Raw genomic sequence first — 26,025 nt, forward strand, 5'->3', positions numbered from 1 at the left:
CTATTCTTAACATAGAAAAACAATCTACTTACTTGCACTACTAAACTATAATAAACTCAGATCTGTTTGGAGTTTATCCTGTAGCACAGTATTGGGATGAGATCCACTTTACCCTTTTTTATATGGCTATCCCGTTGCCCAGACATTTTTGGTAATGTATCCCTTTTTGTTTATGTGTCTGTTTTTAAATATGTCTGGGTTGGTGTAGGTGTTTCGGATACAGGTTTCCCCCGATGATCAAAAGCAGAGCGTTCCTCTGAAGCCTCATGGGCCAGGAGGGCAGAAAGCAAAGAAACAGTTACCCTTAATTTACATGGAAAAATTTTTGAGCATTTTCAGTCCCAGAAAATAACCTACCAAATCCTACCAAATAACACATAAAAACTAAAATAACACCAACACGTCATAAAGCAGGAATGGTATGATAAAGAGCAGCCTGGGTAAAGGAGAAATAACGTATGTACAGTGTCGTGTAACTTAGTGGAAGCAGGAAGACCGTGAGCACACGGGAAGGCTCAGAGGTGCTGAAGATGGGCGTTGGGCTGAGGCGTCAGAGGCTGGGGTGGGGGGAGGTCCAGGGGACCGGGCTGTAGCAGGAGGGTCGCCTGTTAACTGACATCTCATCATCGTCTGAATCCATTAGGGCAGGCCTAACGTCTACACCTCCTGCATCTGTCTGCCTCGATGTCAAGGGTCGTGTTTAGGACTCTGTTGTGGCTGATAGGACGGGCTGGAAATACAGGAGAATGCTATTATGCTGTAGCAACGAGTAAGGAAACAGAAAGGAAAAAAAAATGCTCTGTAACCTCCAATGTGACCCAGGCTTTTTTCAGTGTATAAATTTGCCTTTTCCTTTCTCTGCAGGTCAATGAGCTGGACGGCATTCCCTTGATCCTGGACAGCTGCAGCATCGACGACAGTAACCCCTGTATCCTTGCATGGCAGTCGTGGGTGTCCGTCCCCAGGCACAGGGCTCAGCACAATTCCCTTTCCTGGGGCTCCCTGCGTGTGTGGCCGCTGGCTTTCTTGTGTGCTTGTTCCTCAGAACTAAGCCACTTTCTCAAAGTTAGGGTGCTGGAATGTCACTCTTGCAGTCTATGTGGTGTTCAAGGTGGGGGGGACATTCTAAACCAGCCTTCTCCTCAAAAGTGCTTTAAAACTCGAGGGGAGAGAGTGTTCATCCATGATCCCCGTGTGTGTGGCAGGGCGCCGATGTCCCCTTTCCAAAACGTGTATGTTCGTAAATGTGAAGAATTGGGGGTTTTTGTTTTGTGTTTTGGTTCTGGTTTTGGTTTTGGTTTTGGTTTTGCTCTAGACAGTCTCCGTAGCCAGTGCTTTGGGAAGAAGCATCTTAGCCATGGTTTAGTGACAGAGAGACACAAGGGGCGCTCAGAGGCCCCAGGCATGGGGAGAAACATTTCAGTGGCACCAAGGACCCATTTTGGACGGGTTCTGTCCTGTGACGCTGTTACTGATGTCGGGAGCTCCAGTTCTTGCCGTTGCCTGGGTCACCACCCTTGCTGGAGGGTGTCCAGGGAACCGGCTTCTTCCACGCCGCGTCACCCTGGTGGCACTGTAGGAGACTGATCTAGAACAGCGACGAGGAGCTCAGCCTGTCTAGGTGTGAGAGGTATTCTGTGTAAGTTCAAGACTTCCCTGGTGAGAGCCGGACGCAGTCCCGTCGCTCACTGTGGCCTCTGTGTGCCTTTGTGTCTGTTGCACGTATTTGGGGAGGGGGGTGAATAAGGACATGGAGAGTGTAACCCCCGGAGAGACAGTGAGCAGCCCAGCCTAGGACTGAGAAGATGGGGGAGGTGGGGCATTTAATGAACACCCCCACCGTGGTTTCCGTGAAGAGAAAAGGAGCTGATGAAAATCACGTATTTAAAGTACTTAGATGGAGTCGTGCTCATTATTGTGCTAAAGATACTATCATTGGTCTGATTAGCAATAGAAAAAAATCGCTGCTTTTCAAGAGCACAACAGTTTATAAGCTCAGTCAGGAAAAGACAAACAGCCTCAGAAGACTCTTCTTGGAGGTGGAGCAGAATTGGCTCAGTGCATTGCATTATAATCAGGCATGACAGGCTCTGCGCCTTACAGAGCTTTGAAATTTGTTTTAGCCCCCAAAAAAGAAAGGAAAAAGAAAAAGGGAAAAAGAAAGCTTTGGGTCACAGTAAAGCAGTGCAGGGACACTTGGGCGCTGTCGCAGTTGGTGCGCTTCCTGATGAACAAGATGATTTATTATGAAAAAAGAAATTCACGCAGAGTTCCGTGTTCCCTGAATTGACCTGCTAGTGAACAAAGCTTTTGATCCCTAGTCTTTGGCTCTGACAGGCTCTTGCACACAGCACCTTGTGGCTGCACAGGGACGCTGCCTGTGGTTCATGCTTACAGAGTCTCTGGCTTCCTGCTCACCAGGTATTGATCTGTTCATTCCCTCCTTCTTTCCATTCCCTGAATCCATACTGTGTGTTTCTACACATCACCTTATGTGATCCTGCCAGCTTCACGAAGCTGGTACTGTCGTCCCCGTCGCCCCCATCTTGTAGATGAGGATGTGCACCGAGAGAGTCTCGGGCTCGTCCTGCACATCAGACCCAGAATGTAAGCGTGGTGTGTGCCTGGTTCTTAGCCGCTTTCCTGTCCTGCATCCTCGTGAGTCACAGGGAGGGGACAGAACACATCCAGGGAAACCCAGTAACCTGTTCATGTAGCAGAGAAATCATGCAACATGTATATGAATAATCTGGATAGATAACTAGCTTTTACAATGATAATTAATGAAGAATTGCAAGATCCCAGAATATTCTTTAAATTCTCAGGAGAAGTTAAAATATTATATAGTTTAGTATTATGCAGATTCATTTATTCTTTGGAGTTTTTTTTTTTTTTTATTAAAGCCTACCACATTGTAAAGGCCTATAAAATAGGCATAATGAGATAGGAGATAACATACTAAAATCTTGGAGCAAAGGGAAAATGATGGTTGGAATGGTCAGAAATGAAGATGCACTAGAGCCTAGGGAATCAGTCTGTAGATGTGAGCCGTCGGTTAGAAGCTGGCCTTCCTAGTAACCGGGGCAAAAGGGACATGATCGAGATTACAGGTGAAACTGCACCAGGGTGCCTTCCACGCTGTTCCTCTGCCCTCTCTCACAGGCAAGTTTGCCAGAGAATTCTCTAACTACCCTGACTTTGCCTCCTTACCTCCCTTTCACTCTCCCCCACCCATTCTTAGGTTTTTTCCTTTCTTATATTTTCTGGTCATCAAAATAATACAGCTTTCTTTCAAATGCCAAAAGGTATTGAATGAGGGAATGAGGTCTCTAGCTCCACTCTCCACACTTCGCAGTTCACTCTTAGCTCGCTTTTCTAGCAGTTGCTTTTGTACGTCTCAGTAATACACTTTGCTGCTTGCTGTTTCTTGATATATATATATGAGATTCTGATAAATTTATTTATGACATGAGGATTTATTCTTGTATGCCACCTGCACTCCTCCCTCATGCCACCATAGGAAAGACTACAGATCTCATTTACTATTCCCTGTATGACTAACAAGACTGAGCATCTTCCAACATGTTTATTTGCCATTTGGATTTTGTGTGTGTATGTGTGTGTGTACATACGATGTGCTGGAGCAAACCTTTTACCCATGTTTTCATTGGGTTTTCTCTCTATAATTTATTTGTAATAGATCTTTCTATATTCTAAATAGAAGTTCTTGGTCAACTACATGTTTGCTAATGTTTTCTTTCTCCCATTCTGTGACTTGTCATTCTCTTTATAGTTTATTTTGATTAACAGAAGTTCTTAACTTTTAGTCAAATGTATCACTTTTCCTTTATGGTTAGGTCTTTGGTTATGTATTTTGTTATAGAAGTATTTTCCAACCATGAGGTCATGATGATAATCTGTATTATCTTCTGAACACTTGATAGTTTTACCTTCTATATTTAGGTCTGTAATTCACTTAGAGTTGATTTTTGTGTATGGTGTGAATTAGGGGTCTGTTTTTATATTTTTCTATGTGGACACACAATTGTCCCAGCCCAGTTATTGAAAAGAACATGCATGGTTAGCTGTAGTGCCATCTTTATCATAAGTATCTAAATATGTGTGGGTTTGTATTTGGACTCTGTTTCTTCCATTGATCTCTCTGTCTATTCCTACACCAATATCATATTCTTTAAGCACTGTCACTTTATAACGTGCCTCTATATTAGTCGAGTAAATCCTTCCAACTTGTCTTTTTTAAGAGTATGTTATGTGGCTATTTTTGGTCATTTGCATTTTCACATAAAAGTTTTAGAATCATCTTGTCAAATTCCACACATTCGTGCTTATGTGTTTATGTTCACTTAACATGTATGTACACACATGAAATCAACAAAAACCAGTTTAACCAACAGAAACGATTTAAATCTGTGCCTGTTGACTTATTCATTGAAACTGCATTGACTAAAATCAATTTGATGAGAATTGACATCTAAGTAATACTGTCTTCCAATCCATGAATGTGGTGTATCAGTCCGTTTATTAGGATTCTTAATTTTAAGCTTTTATCCTTTTCTATGTATTTTTATAGCGTCATTGCATAGATTTGGATATGTGTTTTTTTGTTACCATACATTTAAAATGTTTTCTAGTTTCCATTATGGTTTCTTTACCCCTAGATTGTGTAGAGGTAGATTTCTTAATTTCTATATGAATAGAAATTGTCTAATTCTCTTTTGGAGATTGATTTCTAGCATATATTTGTTACGATTAAAGAGCACATACTTTTCCCTCCTATGAAATTTATTGAGACTTGCTTCATGACCCAGTATAAGGTCCTTTTTTGCAACTGTTCTATGTGTGCTTTAAAAGCACATTTCACCAGTAGTGGGGAGAGTATTTGACAGAGAGAGAGACAGCCAGCGAGAGAGGGAGCACAAGCAGGGGGAGCGGGAGAGGAAGAAGCAGTCTCCCAGCAGAGGAGCCTGATGTGGGGCTCGATCCCAGAACACCAGGATCACGCCCTGAGCTGAAGGCAGACGCTTAACGACTGAGCCATCCAGGCGCCCCGAGAGTTTCATTTTTTTTTAAAGATTTTATTTATCTATTTGACAGGGAGAGAGAGATAGCAAGAGAGAGCACAAACAGGGGGAGCAGCAGGGAGAGGGAGAAGCAGCCTCCCCGCTTAGCAAGGAGCCCCATAATGACCTAGGCTGAAGGCAGATGCCTAACCGTCTGAGCCACCCAGGAGCCCCCAGAGAGTTTTAAAATATCAGTCTGTGATTATAGATTTGTCTGTTTCCCTCTTAGTTACATAAATTTTTCCTTTATATGTTTTGAGGCAGTGTTATTAGATAAAGGTGTATGGTAGGCATTGAGATATGTTCCTGTCGTTATAAATCGAACCTCTTTATCTTTAAAAAAACTTCTTACCTGATATCAATATAGCTCCTCTAACCAGCTCTCGGTTGGTATTTACATGGTATAATATTTTCAGCCCTTTTATTTTCAACTTCTCTGTATCAGCGTTGTTTCTCATAAACAGCATGTAGTTGGGTTTTTTCTTTAATCTAGTTTGATAATCTCTGCCCTTTAGCTGTTGCATGTAGCCATTTATATTTAATATAATTACTGATCTATTTATATTGAAGCCTCTCTACTTGTCCTTCCTATTTTATTTTCTTTTTCTCTCTTTCTTGCTTTCTTTTAGATTGATTATTTTGTATAGTTTAATTTTTATCTTTTTCTAGTTTAGATGTTCTTTATCCTTTTTTCTGTTCTGTTAATACCTGGGAAAATTACAACATGCATCATTAACTAAGGAAAGTCTTATGTTTCTCAAATTTTATCCCTTTCCCAGGACCATTAATGGCCCCCAGCTTACATACTGTTGTTGTTAGACACTTTAATTCTGTTTTCAAACCTCATAATTTCAGTGTTCATATCTATCCGCATATTTACTACTTTCCCTGCCTTTTACTCCTTGTAAAGTGGGGCCATCGGTGAGGAGGTAGTTGAGTTTGTTTGAAAATGTATGCCTGAGACCACCACTTTATTGGGAAAGCTGCAGGATCGCTACATTTTAATGTGTGTACTTTCACTCCATTCCATTATTTCCAGCGTGGTATCTGGTATCGTCCATGCCAGAGTTTCTCTGTTTTATCCTTGTCATTGAATTAATGAATCTTCCAGTCTTCTGTTGAGGTAGAGAAAGGGGGTCTAGAGGTACACCTACATTTTAACTTTGCAAACAGGCCTTCTGTTTTCATTTCCACCTTTACCTCCCATTATAGAGTTATATGTGGGCAGCAACATCTAAGCTTTGGGGGATTCTGCAGGGCAGATGGTTTCTCTCATTGCCAGCTTAGGGTCAGCTTTCTTGGGTTTGTTAAGTTACACAGCCATAAGCCGTGGCCCTGTTACTTCTTTTCTGTCTGTCTTTTAGTGTCTGAATTTTTTTTTGTGCTTGAGGGTTTGTGTCTTTAAAAAGTCCAGTGGGTCTTCAGAAGGGCATGTAGGTAGGTGAAGGGGCTCATAAGCTTCATCATTTGCTTACTGTCACCAGTCTTTACTGTGTTGCCAGAATCAGTGGCACTTTGTTGTTCTCATCGTGTTAAAACTAAGTTCAATAGCTAAATTGTGGAAGGAGCCAAGATGCCCTTCAACAGATGACTGGGTTAAGGAGATGTGGTCCATATATACAATGGAATATTACTCAGCCATCAGAAAGAATGATTACCCAACAATTGCAGCAAAGGACGGTGCTGGAGGAGATTATGCTAAGTGAAATAAGTCAATCAGAGAAAGACAATTATATGGTTTCACTTCCTGCTATGAAACAGCAGGAAGATCGGTAGGAGAAGGAAGGGAAGAATGAAGGGAGGGTAAGCAGAAGAGGGAATGAACCATGAGAGACTATGGACTCTGGGAAACAAACTGAGGGCTTCAGAGGGGAGGGTGGGGGTTTGGTATAGGCCGGTGATGGGTATTAAGGAGGGCACGTATTGCATGGTGCACTGGGTGTTATACGCAAATAATGAATCATGGAACATTGCATCAAAAACTAAGGATATACTGTATGGTGACTAACAGAACATAATAAAAAATTATTATTAAAAAAAAAACTCAGTTCAAAAGAATTAATCACTTCCTCCTTAACATACTGCTTCTTTCTTGGCTTTCATGGTAGTACCTTCTGTGGTTTTCTTTGTCTTTCTGGATCCTTCTTCTCTGACTCCTTTGTTACTTCCTCTTCTGCACAACTCTTAAATGTTGGAGCACTCCTGGACACTGCAGGGCTTAGGAGTGCTTGCCTCACTCTGCATCTTCTCCCTAAGGAATCCTACCCACTTATTCTTGAAATTCATTCCATGTTTATTGAATACTTTTTATGTGCCAGACACTCTCTGGGCCCACAGAATGACAGGGAATCCTCTAGGGAGGCTGTTACAGTCAGGCAAGAGGTGACAGTGGCTTGGGCCAGTCTGATTACCGTGGAGATGGTGACATGGAGTTGCATTCTGGGTATTCTTGTGGCTTTAAAGATCTCTTCTCCTGTGGCTCCCAAACTCAGTCCCAGACAAATCTCTCTTCTGAGCCTCAGACAAATTGCTAACACCCCGCATAACGTTTGCTTGCATGTCTTACCCATACTCCAAACCTAGCATGTCCAAAACTGAACTATTAATATCCCCATAAAACCATCTCCTTTCTTTCTCAGTGATTGGGGAAGTATCTCCATCCGTCCAGGTGCTCGGGTCAGAAATCTGGGAGCCGCTCCTGATGCTGTTTCTTATTCTCCTGCCTCTAAAGTGTTACCACGTCTTACTGATTTTCTCTCTAGAACATGTCCCAGGTCCATCCACTTCCCTCTGTCTCCTTCGCACCACCCCGTGCACACTCTCGTCACCCTGGCCTGCATCAGTGGTGGCTTCCCAACTCCTAGTCCCCTCCTTCCCCTAGGGTGTTCAGGAGGTAAGGATTCCCCATCCATTCAGTATGATCTTTTAAAACCAAAACAGGATCCTTCCTCTCTGTCCCTTGACTCTCCCTGCCCCCACACCCTCTCTCACAAACGTGCCCCCTTTACAGAATGTCCAGGACTGCCCATTGTGCTGAGAGTAACCCAGAGTCTCCAGCAATCCTGAAAGGCCCTGTATGGCCCTGCCTGCCTCCCATTTTTATCCAGAGCTGTTCTTCCCTTCTGCAGCATCCCCTAGACACGCTTTCCTTTTTGTTTCTCAAATGTGCCTAATTGTCACCTCAGGCAGTCCCACCCACTAACCTCTCCCCTAAACTACCCTCTCCATTTCAGTTCCAGTCCTCTTTGCGCTGCCTGCCCAGCTCCGTCGCTGGTCCCTTCCTCAGCCAAGTGTTCCTGGAGCCCCGCGAGGTCAGGTCACCCCTCCTAGAACCTGTTTTGTCAGCTTCTCACAGTCTGTCATTAAATTCTTGTGCGTTTACATCTCAGTTACCCTCTGGGCCAAGTTCTGTGAGGGCAGGGACCATTTTTCTGTTTTTCACCTCAGTGTAACATGCCACTGTCCGGCACGTAGTAAGCATCCAGTAAGTACTTCCTGGGTGGGTAGATGGGTGAGTAAAACAGTGAACAGAGAGCAGCCCGGTGAGGGCGTGTGTGGTTTATTGGCGGGAGCAGGGGTGGTTCGAAGCACGAGAGAAACCTCTCCCATTGGTTCTGTGATTCTTTGTCAATTAAGTAAGTTTGCTTCGGCAGTGATACTATTTCAGATTTGTTTGATTGCACTCCTTCTTCTAACTAATACCAGCCAAGTTTTTATTGAACTTTGATTTCAGCATTTTGTGTCAAAAGGCAATAGATCTTTTGGGGTGTGTTTAGACCAGGAATCATGCTGATGTGAACTATCAGTTAATAAAATCCCCCCACAGTCCGATCACTCTGGGTCAGCTGCGCATGCCCACGTGTGTAACTGTCCTCCATGGGGTAGGGACAAGGGCGTGTGACACCTGTGGGGTACAGGCCTCATTCCCCAGAGGAAATCGTGGTTGGGACCCTATGAGACGTCTGCCATTCTTGGCCACCCTTGGGCATTAGGAACTTCAGGCTGGCTGTCCTGTCAGAGCAAACCAGGGCTGAACCCCACCCCCACAGCCTAGGAACCTAGGAACGAGGCTCCATTTCTTGGAGACCAGCGGGGATTTCCAGGTTCAGGGAAAAGACATGTCAAAGGGGTGTGTAGTGGGGAAGGACGCCCCTCCGCTCGCTGCTGCTGCTCCAGGGGCACAAGCCCAGCCAGGGCCCAGCTGTTCACTCGCCCGCTCGCTTGTGGGTCACCCACAGTAATGACATGGTAGCACATGCCATCGGAAAATCCCAGCTCCGCTGCCACAGACTCAATTTCTTATTTGTCCGATCATTGTGGCAAGTGGGATTTTGTGGTGTTGTTTCCAAATAGAAACCACTGAGCTTTATTTGAAATGTTTTTCTTTCATTCTTTTTTGATCTGTGTTTTCATCAGCTGCCCTTGATGTGGGTTTTTTGTTTTGTTTTTATTGGAGGGGGAGGGGACAGGCACAGAATGAGAGTCCAAACAGGATTTTTTTCTTGTTTTTTTCACTCTTTTTTCCCCTCCTTTCTCTCTTCTCCTTTTTTTTTTTTTTTCAATTTTCAGTATGGAGACCTCTCATTTGTGAAGTATACTTGCATACAGAAATGCAACAGTTTACGGGAATGATAAGTGGACAGTGTTTCCCCCAGTGACCCTTTGTTGAGGAAGCGTGGCATGGTGACAGGAGTGCAGTGGTCCCGGGGCCGGACACACCCAGGTTCTGCCCCTGGTTACCTTGCAAGCACTTCATTTACCCTCTCTGAGTTTTAGCTTCTTTGCTTATAAAATGGGCCCGACCCCCACAGGGCTGTCATGTTTGTGAAGTGCCCAGCGTATAGTTTTTCAACAAATAGATGTTCTCGTACAAATACCCTATTATACCTGTTAATTCCTATGAGAAAGGTGAATTTTCATCTACGATTGCACTGTTAATCAGTGGTAGGACTCAAATAGTCTTGATAGTAAAAGTCTGATCACAGAACAGAGTAGGGAATCCAGAAACAGAGGCCCCACCACAGCTCATCAAGAAAAGGATGGTCTTTTCCATAAATGGAGCTAGACTAATTCAGTATCCGTACGGGAAAAAATAACCAACTACCCACCTCACGCTGTTCACACACGTTAACTCCGGATGAGTCAGATCTCCGCGTGAAAGATAAAACAGGAGTTCCCAGAGGTAATCATAGGAGAGCAGAGTGGTGATTAGATTGGGGTAGGCAAAGATATCTAAAACAAGACGTAAAAATCGTAACCCAGAGCCACGTACTATAAGAGAAAGACGTTAAAAAGAGATTTGTGTTACGGATATCTCCCAGAGGACTCCTGTCCATAGTATGTGAAGGGCTTCTTCACAGGGTAATTCAGGTTTTACAAGTGTTCAGAGGACTCATGGCATTTCGGGAAAGAGGAAATCCAAATGGCCAGTAAACCCACAAGAATGAGCTCGACATCTCCAGTCGTCAGGGAGATGTGAGTTTAACCCATGATGAGAAATCCACCAGAATGGCTAATGAAAAGGGCTGACAATATTGAGTGATGGCGAGATACAAAGCAAGCAGAACTTTAATCCATTGCTGGTGAGGATGGAAATTGGAATCAGACCTGTGGAAAACTTCGTGGCCACCTGCCCCGTGAGCCAGCGGGCCCGCTCCCAGCACATCCCCGAGAGAACTGCACGCGTGTGCGTCCATCAGAAGACATGCGAGAGTGTTTAGAGTTGCATGATTTATGACGGCCCCACACTCATCAGTAGTAGAGTGGATGAAACAACTGTGTGAACTCTTTCCCTCTAGAAAAACTTCTCCTGGGTGGGCTCCGTGTCCTCTTGCTTCTGCCTCCTGAGTGCACACCCCACGTTGGACCCCAGGGACCCGAGAGAGTGTTACCAAAGCGTGTTCTGATGCACATTTTTTTTCTGGAGTATTTTAAATGGCTATTACATGAGCAAGGGCTTCTAAATTATATACATAGGACCTGTGTGACCCACGTGTCTTTCTGACGGGATTGCGTGGAGTCTCTACTATGTGCATTTTGGAAATCCTAGGCTTTAAGTGCCACATCCGGGGGAATGCAAGAATTTTAGAATAAATAGGGAAATACGTTCCATTCTGTACATTCTTAATGGGGAATCCAGCTTGTGACTGGACCTGCCAAGCAGCAGCCAGAGGGAGGTCATTCGGGGAAATGTCTGAAACACTTCAGGATGGCACAAGTAGCTGGATTTGCTGATGTTTGTAAATGGTGTCTGTGCATTTCCACACCGAAGAAGTGCCTATACCGTTTTCACAAAATGATGCGTGTCTGCCCTGAGACCAGAGCAGCGAACGGCTAGGTAATCTCGCCCTTCCTCTGGAGGGAAAGAGCTGTGTGCCATTTATTTCCGAGTCCCCGGTATTAAGTAGCTGATGAATCTTCAGTGACTGTTTGTTCCGTCGTTGAGCTGACAAACACTAGAAAAACTCTTCATGCTATTTTAGTTTAAAAAAGTAAACTTTTGGTTTGGCTTCCCAGTAATTTAATTTGTTTTTTTAAAGCCTCTCATTGATTCTCTTACCCCTCACCTAGTGCGTTTGAAGATGAGCAAACCAAATATTTCTCCCCAAGCAAAGCCAACAAGTGCACACACAGGCTCGCAGGTTAGCGGAGGCCTCCCCGGGGCCCCGGGAGTGAGCCAAGCCCGGGGCTGAGATCGAACAAGGTGCTGGTGCCGCTCCCAGGCTGCTGAGAGTGTAACATGCCGCCACGAGTGCCCCCCAACACGCACGCACACACACACACACAGATGCATCTAAATGGAACCTTTCAAAGTGAAAGAGGGAAGAAGTCCTGTTTATGTGGCTTCTATGGTATTCTAGCAAAAAGTTCCCCAGGGCCTGGAGCTGATGGCTGGAGGAGCCCCTGCACTGTTGTGAATGAGGCTTTCACAGAAGGGCGCCATTTCCTCGTTCAGGTGTTTTGGCAAATAGACCATTTTAAAATGAGACTCAAACGCATGAAGTTGTCCTCCTTCAGATTGTGTCTACTTAGCTTCTAGTTATGTGCTTCTAGTTTCCTTCCGTCTCTAAAATCAGAGGCTAGAAATGACAGCTATCCTCAGCACACGGGTTCTGCGTTGGGCAGGCCGAGCAGCAGCGCCGCAGTTCCACCTGCCTGTGCTCGCATTTATCGTGCTGAGCCTGGTTTGCTCCACGCTGCCCCTGTCGTGGGGCCAGGGTGCGTCAGGGTCGCTGCGTCTCGTCGACTTGAACTAAGAGCGAGATGGCTTGAGGTTTATCCTCACTGAAGTTCGAAAGTGGGGGTCCGTCCTTCCCCGTGGTGGGGTGCCCGGTGTGGACCATGTTCCCTGCAGGCAGCCCCCTCCCCCTTGCACGCACTCACCCTGGGCAGGGACCGGAGAGGGCCACCTCCGCGCCACCGGAAGCAGTGGCCTGGGCAGCCAGTTCCCTGGGCTATCATATCGGCCACCTGGCTTTGAGATGACACAGTGTTTTCTTAATTTTACTTCTCAGTAGTTACTATTCAGGTTTTAAGTGACACCACATAAAATTCATTTGAAACCAGAAACAAAACTTTATGCAGATATTTATTGCCATTAATTCTTAATCTAAGGGATCCTGCGCCTTGTGCTGTCCGACGAGTGTAACGTTAGGGAAAGAATGTTTCTGGGAATGCATATTAGACAGTCTCACCTAAATAATTCCTCCTTACTAGTCTTCCATGGTGATTGTGAGTTTGCTAGCCTACAAAGGTATTTTTAATTTTGAAATGACATGAAATAATTTATTTTTATATCATTCGTTTTTTTCCTTTTTTTTTTTTTTTTAAGATAACATTTTCTTAGAGCAGTTTTAGGATTGCAACAAAATTGAGAGGATGGTACAGAGATTTCCCCCTTGTTCCCGGCCCCCACATGTGCATAGCCTCCTCTGTGATCAGTGCTCCCCGTCAGGGTGGGACACTTGCTACAGTTGGTGACCGTCTGCTGACACATCACTGTCACCCACAGTACACCGTTTACATGAGGACTCTATCTTGGGGTTGTGCATTCTGTGAATCTGGACAAATGTCCACCATTGTAATCCACGGAGTGTTGTCACTGCCCATAAAACCGTCTGCTCTCCGCCTGTTCATCCCTCCCCACAAACATTGATCTTTTTATTGTCTCTGTAGTTGTAGCTCTTTCAGGATATCCTGTGGAAGTTGGAATCATACAGTATGTGGCCTTTCAGATTGGCTCCGTTCACTTCGTGCTCCGCACGTAAGGGTCCTCGTGACTTCTCTGGGCTTGACAGCTCATTGCTTTTTTGGTGCCAAATAGTATTCCCGTGTCTGGATGGACCGGAGACTTGTTTTTCAAAATCGCTTTCTCTAACAGTATGTTCGCACCGTGGTCATTCTGCACACGTGCCCAGTGTCTCTACAGGATGTGGTACAGCTTTAGTGGTTCTTTGCATTTCAGGACGTTTATATCTGCTGTATAGATGAGACCGTAAAGAAATATCCGAAATGTCAGCCTAAACTTCACATGTGTGGTAGTTTCCTTCAAATGCAGCCCCTTGTGGGGCTGTGCTCCGATTCCAGAGAGCCTGTCTGCACGGAGCATGTTGCACTCCTTTTGAAAGCATACTCAGCGAAGTTTACCAATCACCAAGAGATCCATTGACTGACTGGCTGACTGATTATAATCTCTGTGCCCGATGTGGGACTTGAATTTATGACCCAAGATTGAGAGTCTCCTGCTCTACCGACTGAGCCAGTGAGGCGCCCCACGGAGAGATCCTTTTGGTGCTTGGAATCTGTCTCCCCTCTGTCCCCAGATGGCATTACCAGGAGGTCACTGGCAGATCGCATGTGACATAGAGCCCTGAGGCAGCTGGCAGGCGCAGTGGTCCCCAAGGATGAGGGTCTGCCTTTGGAAAAGCTGCTGAATTGAGAACCTACTGACCACGGGCACATAAAGGGCCTCTAGCAGTTCCTGGCGCATGGTCTGTTCTTAAGAAGTAGTAGTAGTATTTAGCTTTATGTATTTTCTTACAAAGTTAATTATTTGCCAGTTTTTCTTTCTGCATTCCTTTTCTTTATGAAAAAGAACAGTGACTTTTGGGTGTGTTTAGGATATTAATAAATGATTTTTAAAAAATTGTTGGACTTAAATACCATTGCTACACAGACTGCGTATTTTGTAAAACATTTGAGAGATTGGGTTGCCGAAGTTTGGCAGAGAGAAACGTGTTCCAGGTAACCCTGACTAATGTCAGTATTTTTGCCTAAAGTGACCTCAGTCAAATTTAGCAGTGACAGACAAGGGTTTGGTCAAAACATTGGTGTGCCGCAGCCAGTCCTGCACCGTTAAATAGTAACTCCCTGGCTCTTTTGTTTTGAGATCCTCAGTCTTAGCAGGAAGTGCTGTGTTCTCTGTGGCACTTATTTTTCTAGAACACATCAGATTTTTAAAAAAAATGAAAACCAAACAAACCCTATTGGGTGAGTGTTTGAGTCTGGAGGAACGAGCTCAGTCAGCAGCTGGTCAGTAAGTCCTCGTTGACTCCATGAGGGAAGCTTCACGAAGCCCCTGCTCGGAGGCTGATGGGAAGTGCACATGCAGATGCCGCTTTCCAGTGGGTGGGGCGGAGGAGAGCCGCACCAGGGGCGCTGCGCCCCGAGCTTGTTTGTGTCTTCCTACAAACCACTTGGAGGAAATACAGGGCCTGCTTTCTGTGCCGAGTCGACCGCCTCACAGGAGCGAGGCATGCTGGCTACGGAAGGGGAGGCTTCCATGTGCTCAGGCTTCCTTAGCCCCGTGGTTTTGTGGGCCCGCATTCACCCCTTCACTTGGACACTGGCACAAATCTGGAAAACATGAAAAGAAAGCTAACTTTCAGATGTCCCCTTTCCCACTCTTACCGGCCTCTGGTCTGCTGCACATCCTCTCCGAGGCGGGGGCGAAGTGCTCTTGGCCCCGGCGCAGCAGGCGGTGCGTCGCGGGTTGTGAGCCCCGCCACCCTGAGAAGTCCGCCTGCTCCCAGCCCAACAAGGGCCGTTGGTTTCTGCGAGCTGCCAGGAAAGGCTGTTTGAGGAGCGGACAGACCTTTTCTTCAGGGTTAACTGAGTGCAACTGAAAACAGGCCCCGTGCTGGGAAAAAGCCTCCCGGGTGGACGGGAGCCAGGCAGAAGCCAAACTAGGAGGTGGAGGCAGTCTGACAGCAAGGACCCAGCCCTGCGCTTGAGACTTTCACATGACCGTGATGAGCCTGCCTTCTCCGCGTTTGGTTCGCGGCCTAATTTTGTGTTCTTCTATTGGTCAGATGCAGATAAAGATCTCCACTTTCTGGTTAAGGATGAGAAAAGCCTAGAAAATGTCAACACATTTTCCCCGTTTTTTGAGAGAAATCAGATTATGTCAGAATCAAAATGACTTCTTTCTCTTCTAAAGCACTTTTAGAAACTAGCACTGCTTACTCGAACGTTTCTTCTGTGTGTAATTAGGAAGCACCAGGAAATCCTAACAGGTTTTCAAGAAGGCAGTGGTGGCCAAGGTGCCCAGCCGCCATGTCCCACCGGGCTGCTGACACACAGCCGGTCAGGCCCATGGCCTGGGAGCCAGCTGCACGCACTACACAACGTCTGTCAACCACTGAGACGGTAGAACCCACAGAATTCAAGAGTTTGGGGGTGTTAGGGTCAGTATTTCTTGGTGCGGGCTAGTTGGCAGACCCTCACACCTTTAGTCCCAGTTCAGTTGTCATGCTGAGTTTTCGGGACTGTGCCTGTCTTAAACAGAACGTGCATACCAAAAAGTGGGAAGAGTATTACGTACTGCTTGTAAAGACTTGTAAAGCAGGCATACGTGTAACCAGCACCCAGGTGCAGGCAGAAACATAGCCGGGCTCTGCTGAGCCCGCAGCAGCGTCCCACCCTTCTCCGGTGGGCTCCCATGCATGCTTCCCACACGGCGGGCTGTGGTTGGCTGTTTCTGAGTCGGCTTACGTGGAATCATGGCTTGCATTGCTTCATCGTCTGTCATTCAAAGTCACCCTCCAAATTGTTGCATGTAGTCCGTAGTGTTCCATTGCAAGAACACCCAACAGTCGCTTCTTCGTTGAGCTGTTGGTGGACATTTGGGTATTTCCACTTGGGGGCCATTACAGTTAATAGTGAACGGCGCTGTGTTTCTGGAATTTCTGTCTTGTAGCTTGTGTATCTTCAACACCATTCTCCATAACACCGAACTTTTCAGAATCAGCTGTCCCAGTGTGTACTCCCGCCCTACATTCTCCCCAGCCCTTGATACAGACTTTAAAATGTTTGCCCTTCTGTTGACTACAACACGCTCCGTGATGCTGTTGGAATCTAATTAGTCATAAGCACGTATTGATGGCTTAAAGACCATTGAGACTTCCTGTGTCACGAAGATGCTGTCAAATATTTTTTTGTCTCTATTTATGTTTTCTTTCTTTTTCTGAAATTGATTCATGGAAACGTTTCCTGTATTCAGGGTGTGAATTTTTTGTTTATTTATGTGCATTGAAAGAGTCTCTCCTATCCATGGCTTATTTTCTTCTTTTTTATTTTTTCTTACGGTGTCTTTATTATTGAGATGTTAGTGTACTGTGTACAACGTGTGGGCGTCTCCGCATACGTACGCACCCTTGCCGCGGTCACTCAGATGAAGATACAGACCGGTCCCGTCCCCTGGAGGGCTCCTTTGGGCCCCTTCTCACCCAGCACCAGTTTCCAGCGCTGACCTCTGATCTGTCTTCTGAGGTGCTCAGGTGATTTTTTTCTTCCCTCTACAGTTAGTGGGTTTTGTGTCTCACTGAGACCCTGGGGCTAGAAGAGCCTTTTTCTGTGTTTTCGCGGGAAGCTGTCTAGTTTTGCCTTTCTGACAGATCTGAAGTCTCCCGGAAGCTAACTCTTACCAGGGTGTACAGGAGGGGTCCCCTGTGGTTCTGCAGTTGCCCCCAGTACCGAGAAGACCTTCCTTTCACCGCTGGCTCCACAAAGCCACCTGTTGCCATAAGTCACTGTCCCATGGGCACGATTCTGTTTCTGACTCTCTGTTCTGTGTTCAGAAGATTGCTCTTCCATGGTCCCTACCTGATACCGTCTTCATTACTAGGACATGACCGTCCTGGTTATAGGTCGAGCCAATTTTGGATGTTAAACAGACTTTCAGACATGAGCCTTTTCCTGGGTTGCTGGATTCCGGTACCTGGTGTCTTTGTCACTGCTTCCATCTCTGCGTTCTGCATGTGTTCACTGCTGTCTGCTAGGGCACGCGCTCGACACCGTTCTCGCTGGCCAAGGTGGAGACCCCCTCCGTGCTGTCGAGGAGCCTGCGGGTCTGGTGGGGGGTGCCTTGAGGACAGGCACTGGGCTTCCCAGGGAAGGAGCCCTGGCCTGTCTTGTCTTCTCTGCCCCCAGGAGCTTCTGACGTGCCCCGCTGGCTCTGCCACCTGTCCCTGACTGTGAGCTCCCTGAAGGCAAATGCGTCTGATTTACCTCTTTTCAGGTTGTCCCTGGCAGAGAGAGGGCGCCGTAGTAAGTGCCGGCTTGAGCAGGGTGGGGAGGCGGCGCATCTTCTAGACCTTCTGCCTCCCTGCCCGACCCCGCCCATCAGCCCTTCCTCATTTCCCTCCTGGCGCACTGGCCTCCCTCCACAGGTACCCCCAGCTCTTTCCTCTCCAGGCTTGCACACGCTGCTCCTCTGCCTGGACTTCTCCCCTGCATACACTGGCCAGCCCCTGCTGGGTCTTCCAGTTTGAAATAAATGTTACGTACTGGAGAAGTGTCTTCCATGATCCCGGTTCAAGCAAGACCCCTTTCATCGTTTCATCTTCTGCTGTCGTGTAACATTGTGACTGTGATAATCATGTGGAGTTAAGCGCTGCTTTCCACGAATGTTCCACGAAGGTCAGGACCCCTGTGGCACCAGGTCTTCCCCATCATGGACCCTTACTTGCTGCTTCCTGAGCACACGGAGGATGCACAGACATACTGTTTCCACTCCTCCCTCCCTCCGTGGTTATCACCTTTACTCTCTGTCCCTTCGTTGAAAATTGACAAAGTGAGAATGGAGAAAGCCAGGAATGGTGCTTAACGAGACCCCCATGTGGCCTCAGAGGCTGGTGGGGAAACTCATTCCAGGGATGCATTGAGCAGGGTTTGACAATTGAACAGACAGGTTTTACCCACAGAGGTGATCCAGCACTTTCTGTAGCCCAGCTTCGTTGACCGCAGCAATAGTGACCGGCCTGTGTCTCTAACAGAACTAGCCTCTTTCATGCTGGGCATCAGGATTTTATTTAAACCTCATGACTACTCTGAGACAGATGCTGTCGTGCTCCCCATTTTAGAGAAGAGGAAGTTGAGGCAGAAGGCTCTGTAACTGGCCACGGCCCTGCACTGGTGAGCAGCAGGCATGGCATTTAAAACCTGCACTTTTTGGGGCGCCTGGGTGGCACAGCAGTTAAGCATCTGCCTTCGGCTCAGGGCGTGATCCCGGCGTTATGGGATCGAGCCCCACATCAGGCTCCTCCGCTATGAGCCTGCTTCTTCCTCTCCCATTCCCCCTGCTTGTGTTCCCTCTCTCGCTGGCTGTCTCTATCTCTGTCAAATAAATAAATAAAATCTTTAAAAAAAAAAAATAATAAAAAAATAAAAAAAAATAAAACCTGCACTTTCTGACTCCAGGACCCAAGAGCTGCTTCTCAGTCTGGGCTGCCCTCTGACACGCTGGGGAATGGCTTTGTCCCCCTCACTGAATAGGAGAAGAAGCTGAGGCAGAGGGTGATGGAGCCCCAGGCCAGATGGGAGCTGGGGCTTCCACAGCCCGCCTGGGGCCCCAAGCTGTCTCTCAGGGGTGCTGGGTGCGGGGCGAGACACCCCGCAGACGTCCCCTCCTGCAGTCCCCACAGATGACCTGAAGCTTTACCCTGGCGAGCTTCTATAAACTGCCCAAAGTCACACGTCTTATGAAATGGCAGCGTTGGAATTTGAGCCCGGGTCTAGCCTGTTCCACGACCTTCCTCTGGCCACTGAGGGCTCCTCATGGCTCCCCTTCCCACGCTTGCCTCTCTCCAAACCGCCGTCCACACAGTTGCCCAAGAGAGTGTCTTGATTTTTCTACTTTGCTCCTGCCACAGCTTCTAATTGTACTGGAATAAAACGCAGACTCCTTACCATCTCCTGAATCCCCAGAAGGTGCGGTGTCTGCCTGCCTCTGCCTCATTCCATTCTGCTCTCCGCACGCCCCGCTCCAGCACAGAGGTGCCCCCTCGACGGATCTTGGCGCCGCGCGGCTTCTGCACAGCCCACAGCCGTCTGCCCTGCTCGCTAGCTGACCAGGTGACGGTTTCTGTTTGTCCCGTGGGTCTCAGCTTGGTGGTGCCGCCTCAGAGAGGCGTCCTCCGACCGCCCTCGTGCGATGAGTTGGTCTCTGGAACGTAGGTGCCGCACGGGTGGGGACGTGGCCATGCTGGGAGCCGTGACGTCCCCAGCACCGGGCGCAGTGTCTTCACGTTTGCTGCGTGAGTGACTCAGTCGTGGTTCAGTGCTTTGGACGGCCGGGCGTGTGACCAGCAGCCTGAGTGTGTCCGTACCTACACCCCGTGCTCGTTCCGGGGCCATGCTCAGGAAGCATATTGTTGGTAGAAAGGGGGAGGGGCGTGTGGGAGTGTTAGGTGTCTCTAACTGAGTAGGGTTTCCCCCCGAAGTGAGGCCGCCGGTGCTCTAGAAGCTCTAAGACGAGTGTCTGGGGGGAGCTTTAGAACTTAATGTCACCACCACGACCAGCTGTGGCCTTTAAGTCGTCTGGGGGGGTCCGTGGTGGTTCTTTCCAGTCACTGTGGAAGGTATCTGCACATTATAAATGTCTGCTGGAGGTTGTCTTCACCTTGAAATGGATACAGCAGAGCTCCTCCCATAACAAGGATCAGTGAGCATTCCGGGTCTGTGCCCCGTTCTTAGCTCGCTGTGTTACTGTGGTAGAAACGGAAGCCAACAGCACGAATGGGAACCACCACCCCCTTCCATGCTTGCTTTGCAGCGCCTGCAGGCCTACCCACTCTTGACGGCTGATTTTCTGGGACTTGGCAAGGAGCGGGGGCGGGGGGGGAGGCAAGCCGGGACGGCCACGGGTGACCCATGGAACAGACCGTCCCCAGGCGACTAGTGACATCTGAGCCCAGGACAGTGACAGTAGGTGTCCGGCACCTAGCGTAAGCAGCAGCAGAACCCTCCCTGACTCTTTGGTACTGGCCGTGCCTCGTCGGAAGTCTGCCAGCATCCCCACCCTGTTCTTCATGTAAGCCCTGGTACCTTGGAAGTACTTCTGAGCCCTAGCTGTGCTTCAGTGACTTGGGATGCCATCAGTGCTCGGCCAGCGCTAGTCTTCCGTCATTTAGACGAGACTACTTACTTTTTCTACTCCAAATGTTAATTTCATTTTGAGCTGTTCATTAGCTACTTCCCGAGTTATTTTGCAGATGTGCTCACTCTAGCTAGTATCTCCAAGCTTGTTTCATCCTTTGGGATTTCCCTGCAGAGCCAGGGACCTTATTTCAAGTGTCAGAAGACCAAGCATTCCTTTAACGGATGGTGAAGGCAAAGCTTAGAAGCTCGCAGTCAGGTGATGGGTAGTAAGGAGGGCACGTATTGCATGGTGCATTGGGTGTTAGATGCAACTAATGAATCATCGAACTTTACATCAGAAACCAGGGATGTACTGTATGGTGACTAACATAATATAATAAAAAAACATTAAAAAAAAAAAAACTTTAAAGAAAAGCCAANAAAAAAAAAAAAGCTCGCAGTCAGACTGAGCAGGAGGCAGGACCGCCTGCCCCTCCCGAGACGTCTCTCCTTGCCAGCCATGCTCACTGCCAGGTGCTTGGAAGCGGTGTGGCAGCGTCGGTCCGATGGCAGACGCTGGAGCCCACATCTGACATGGGCTCGGCCACTTCCAGTCATGTGACCGCGGACAAGCCCAAGCCTCCTGTGGCTTGTGTTCTCATCAGTAAAATGGGGATGATAATAGCGTGTTTGTAGAGGATTGAATGCTTTCCCTGAGTGCCTAGCACGGCTCCCGACGTGTCCTGGGCGTGGGATGGCTGCCACCGTTATGTTACTATTATCACTGTGACTATTTTATGCAGACAAACTGACACTCTCGCTTTATGTAAGAGACGCTGGGATTCGGTCTTCTGTTGCACTGGAGCAGTGATAACGCGGTCCCTGAAGAGGAGCTCGTTTGAGGCAGCTTGTTACCCGACCGGTCCCTTATCCCGAGGAGCATTGCATACTTGACAGACACCCTCCTGCCTGGCACGCGGGGCCTTGAGCTTCCGGGGTGTCTCTGCTCCGCTGGCTTCTGCTCGCACCCTGTCCATCCTCGGAGCCTGGCGATCCTGGGGGCAGCACACGCTCTCCGTGCGTGGTCCCCGCACGCTCAGCCCAGCCAGCTCAGCTGTGGCGACCCCACCCCTGCAGCACCAGGGCTGACTTTGGGTAGTGCTGGGCATCTGCGTGCGTTTACTCAGTAACCTCTCACGTACAGTCCAGATGCTGTGGAAGAGCTTCAGGTAGAGAGCAAGCAGGCAGCAAGGGACGTTCGTCCAGCAAATAGCTACACCATGTCTCCTGTTTGTGTGGCAGGAGCTCGGTGACAAGGACCGCGGTCCCAGCGCGCAGGTGCGCACGCTCTGCAGAAGGACTCAGATTTACCCGGTGATAGCAGCCTAAGAAGGGGCACCAAGAGGGAGGGTCCCGGAGGGAAGGGACACAAGGGGCTCTAGAGGAATCATTCGGGCGCCGTTTATTGAACGTCTGGGATACACCAGCCATGCTCCGGCCCGGCTGAGCGCACGACCCACAGAGGCGCAGCTGGCGGCTCAGAAGCGACATTGGAGGGCTGCCCCAGCTACAGATGGAACTACGTCATGGCCCCAGAAGCCTTTCGTGTGGTTTAAGTTAGAAGTGGTATTGGTTGTTTCTGATCCTGAAACCTGTTGTGTGACACGGATGCCAGACTCTGACTCTTCGTACCACACTATACTTTCAAGTGGCAAGCAAAACGATTCCAGAATATGTAATGTACAAAATTAGTTTCAGGGCCGTAGGATCCTTCACCACCAAAACCCCGTGGATGTGAGGTACCTGCCGTGCAGCCCTCGCTCGGCCACAGAAGCTTTTGGAGTGGGGAGTGCATGTGGTGATGGAAGGCAGGGTATCATCTTCCCGTCACTCCCCTGCCAGATGGACAGGCTGGCTGGTCACGGTGACAGCGACATCTCCTTTGCTCTCTTGGATGCGTGGGCTTTTACATCTGGGATTTGTAAAGGGCCCAGACCATGCACGCACGTGTGCTGCTGCTGAGGACACAGGGCCGTGTGGGGTGGTGACATGTTCTGGGCTGGGGAGAGGGGAGGAGGCCAGTGAGGTGGTCACCGTCAGATCGCCCCCAGAAAAGGTCCACTTACGGAAAGTAAATTGTGCATGCCAAGGACAGAGAATGTGCCCTTTGTTTCAGAACCACTAAGACAGTGCCGATGTGGGTTAGGCCTGGAGATAAAGTGTCTTTGGTTGGCACTTGCATGGACACAGTTCTGTCGGAATCGGGCAGTTTGTTTTCCTGGGCCTTGTGGCACTTCCTTTGATGTCCCAGTTCCCTAGGGATCTAGAGGCCAGCAGACAGCCTGCACTTTCAGAGATGGCGTTTCTGGGATGACTTTTCCCTCTGAGAAGACAAACTGCTCCTTCTTGGAGCACATGCTAACCCCGAGTATTACTTTATGTCCTTCAGATGGGGGCCTGTAATCTACAAATCTGGCAGTTATTTGTTCCCCCACCCTCTGCTGTTAGCGTTGTTTTTACCACTCTCAGGAGTCACAATTAGCCAGTAATTGGCAAATAAGAGAGGGCGCATCCATCCATGTGTGAGTGCTGTTAAGACACGACACGCCGCGGAGCCCCGGGCAGCACGTATCGGCACGACACTGAGACACTTGAACCACAGATGTTCCCTCATATTAAAATACAAAAGTGTGGAGGGAAATTAGAAACCAGATAGACCAACAACTTGGAGAAGAAAGAGGGAGCCAAGTGGGTGGTTTGTGGTGGTGGTTGGGCACACTCTGGTTTCCAGCAGCATGCACGGAGACCCCGGATCGAATCCGCACAACAAAGACTCCGACTTTAGTTTCTGATGGAGAAGAGTGTGTAGTTAGCTGAATGACGTTAACAAGAGTTAAGAGCAGACAGTGACTATGGCAGACGGAGGTGGAAGGGAGGTGAAGTATGTCGGCATTTGGAGGTGGAGGCAGCCGGTGCAGGAGAGGCGCGGGCTGCTTTGGGGAGAAATGGCGCCGGTGTTTTCCAGGTCTGTCCCTGCACGAGGACCTCTCCTGCCCGACCACGTCCCCTGCTCAGTGTCACAGCTAAGCTGCCATACCTCCTGTGTCTGCAGCTCGGCACCTCCTTACCCTCCCAACGCCCCTGAGTTACGTGAGCTCTTCCTCCTTCACCACCTCCACCCGGAAGTCCTCCGTGGTTTGCACGAGCTCCTTCTCCTCCAGCACAAGGCTCAGGGGGCCCGGGGGGCCCTGGGCAGCAGTTGGGGACGTGCCATGTTTTCCCTCTGAAAGTGAATACTTGGGAGAGCAGGGCTGAGCTTGATGGGGACTCGGGGAACTCCACCCCCGAGAACATGCTAAGAACATGCCACCCCGACACAGGGGCAGTTCCTCGGACTTGAGTGTCTAGGAGGAAGGCGGAAGTAGGTCCTTGCAGCAGGAGAAGTCATCCTTTCGATGCCACATCCCGTCCTTGTTCTTTGGCTGACAGACTTGAGGTATTTAGAAGTGTTTTGGTTTTTAGCAATGTAAAGCATTTCCCGAACCATTTTAAACTAAACTGCTTTCTTGCGCTCTGAAAAATTCTGCAATTTTACCAATTCTGTGAAGGTATTAACTTCAGATACAGAAGTTATTCCGAGCCTTCCTCATCTTCAGCAAACCTTACTGCACAGCTTCTGTGAAAGCCTGCTGAAGTGGCTGCCTCGCTGGGCATCCTCTGCTGGGGCCGACCCCCCCATACAAGGTTTTCATACTCTCCGCCCTATTAAATAGTATGCTTTCTTAGGCAGTACGTAAATCCCTCGCCATAAATGGCTTTGTTGCCTACAAATAATTTTAAAGAATATATTCTGGAAGCAAAAATTAAATGCAGATACTAAAATGTAGTACATCTATTTGTAATATAGAGTATACATTATATTAAATATAGATGTATACGTTATACATCTGTAGATATAAATTACTTCAAGCATTTTATGTAGATAGGACACACACATATCTGTACTGTCTTTTAATATATTTAAATTATTTTATTTTATTTTTTTTAAGATTTTATTTATTTATTTGACAGAGATAGAGACAGCCAGCGAGAGAGGGAACACAAGCAGGGGGAGTGGGAGAGGAAGAAGCAGGCTCCTAGCAGAGGAGCCCAATGTGGGGCTCGATCCCATAACGCCGGGATCACGCCCTGAGCCGAAGGCAGATGCTTAACCGTTGTGCCACCCAGGTGCCCCGATATATTTAAATTATTTTAAATAATGTAAGTTTTTCAATGCCAGTGCTTTTAAAAGCTCGTTTATAAAATTCAACAAATACTGATGCCGTTGCATGTTCTGGGCCAGAGGTTGGCCAGCCTTTTCTGTAAAGGTTTAAATTTGGTAAGTATTTCTAGCTTTGCTGGCCATACTGTCTCTGCTGCAGCTCCGTGGCTCAGCCATTGGAGCTAAAAGCAGCCACAGTTGGTACATAAATGAATGGGCGTGACTGCGTGCCAATAAAACTTTATTTATTCTGAATACTGAAGTTTGAATTTCAAATTTCACTTGTCACACAGTAGTAGTAGTCTTTTGATTTTTTTCCCAAGCATTTAAAGATACAAAAACTAAACTTGCATCTGCACAAAAACACGAGCCCTAATTTGCTGACCCCTGTTCTCAGCAGTTTTCCAGCTAGAAAGCTAGAGCAGTGACCAGAACGGAGTCCCTGTCCCCCTGGGCCCTGCGTTCCCGTACAGCACGGGACTTTACAAGTGTTAATGGTCCTGGTAACTGAAAGGTGTTGCCTTCCTTAGATGGAGTCTTCCTCATCAGACAGTTCCAGCTTTAGTGTTTTCACTCACCTGACTTTAAAGTGAATTTGGGAGGTCCCTGGGGGGCTCAGTTGGTTAAGCGGCTGCCTTCGCTCAGATCATGATCCCAGGGAACTGGGATGAGTCCTGTCAGGCTCCCTGATCAGCAGGGGGCCTGCTTCTCCCTCTGCCTCTGCCCTCCCCTTCTTTGCCCCCCCCCCCCCCCCCGCGCTCATGCACTCTCTCTCTTTCTCAAATAAATAATCTATAAAGTGAATTTGACACATACACCTGCTGGCTAGTAATATCCTTGCCATAAGATACTTTTTTCTAGCTCATGTCGTCTGCCGGCCCCCATTTTTGTGCCCCGCGAGCACCTCCTCGCCTCCCTTGTGCCAGGCCACAGGGTTCGGTGCTGGTCCTGAACCCGGGGCTGCGGCTCCGGGCCCGGGAGTGGCCTTCACCCCCCCAGACACAGCAGTTTTGAGCTGTTGGGTCACCACTGGCATCACACCAAGAGTGCCCCGCCGAGGAGCCGGCCAGCCCTGCGGAGTCCTCACTCGAGAGAGCTGATGGCAGAGCTCTTGCAAGGTAGTTTTGTAGCTCACAGGCTCGCGCCTTGTATTTGTAGTAGCTATGGAAACTTTAGAACCTTCTCTCCAAAGCTAAGCACACAATAAAGCACTTCACATGTTGGTAGGATTAGACTTTAGAAGATGTTTAATTTTCTCCCCCACTCTTTCTTTCCGTCTGTCTCTTTAGAGAGGGAACAAGAGGGCAGTGTGAATATTAACTGGGA

General features: G+C 48.1%; 1 protein-coding gene across 3 annotated transcripts in view; it reads left to right on the top strand.

The window, feature by feature from the left end:
* ATXN10 (ataxin 10) overlaps positions 1–26,025 on the top strand; it is a 164,693-nt gene that overhangs the window by 132,780 nt on the left and 5,888 nt on the right. For 2 of the 3 annotated variants that reach the window (XM_034644421.1, XM_019803351.2), the window contains exon 10: positions 865–928. In XM_034644421.1, coding sequence (XP_034500312.1) covers positions 865–928 — 64 coding nt within the window. Of the gene's footprint in view, positions 1–864; positions 929–26,025 lie in introns of those variants that run through there. The other variant, XR_004621014.1, reaches the window with a different exon arrangement.

The sequence above is a fragment of the Ailuropoda melanoleuca genome, chromosome 15 (genome assembly GCF_002007445.2).
Source record: "Ailuropoda melanoleuca isolate Jingjing chromosome 15, ASM200744v2, whole genome shotgun sequence".
Lineage (NCBI taxonomy): Eukaryota > Metazoa > Chordata > Mammalia > Carnivora > Ursidae > Ailuropoda > Ailuropoda melanoleuca.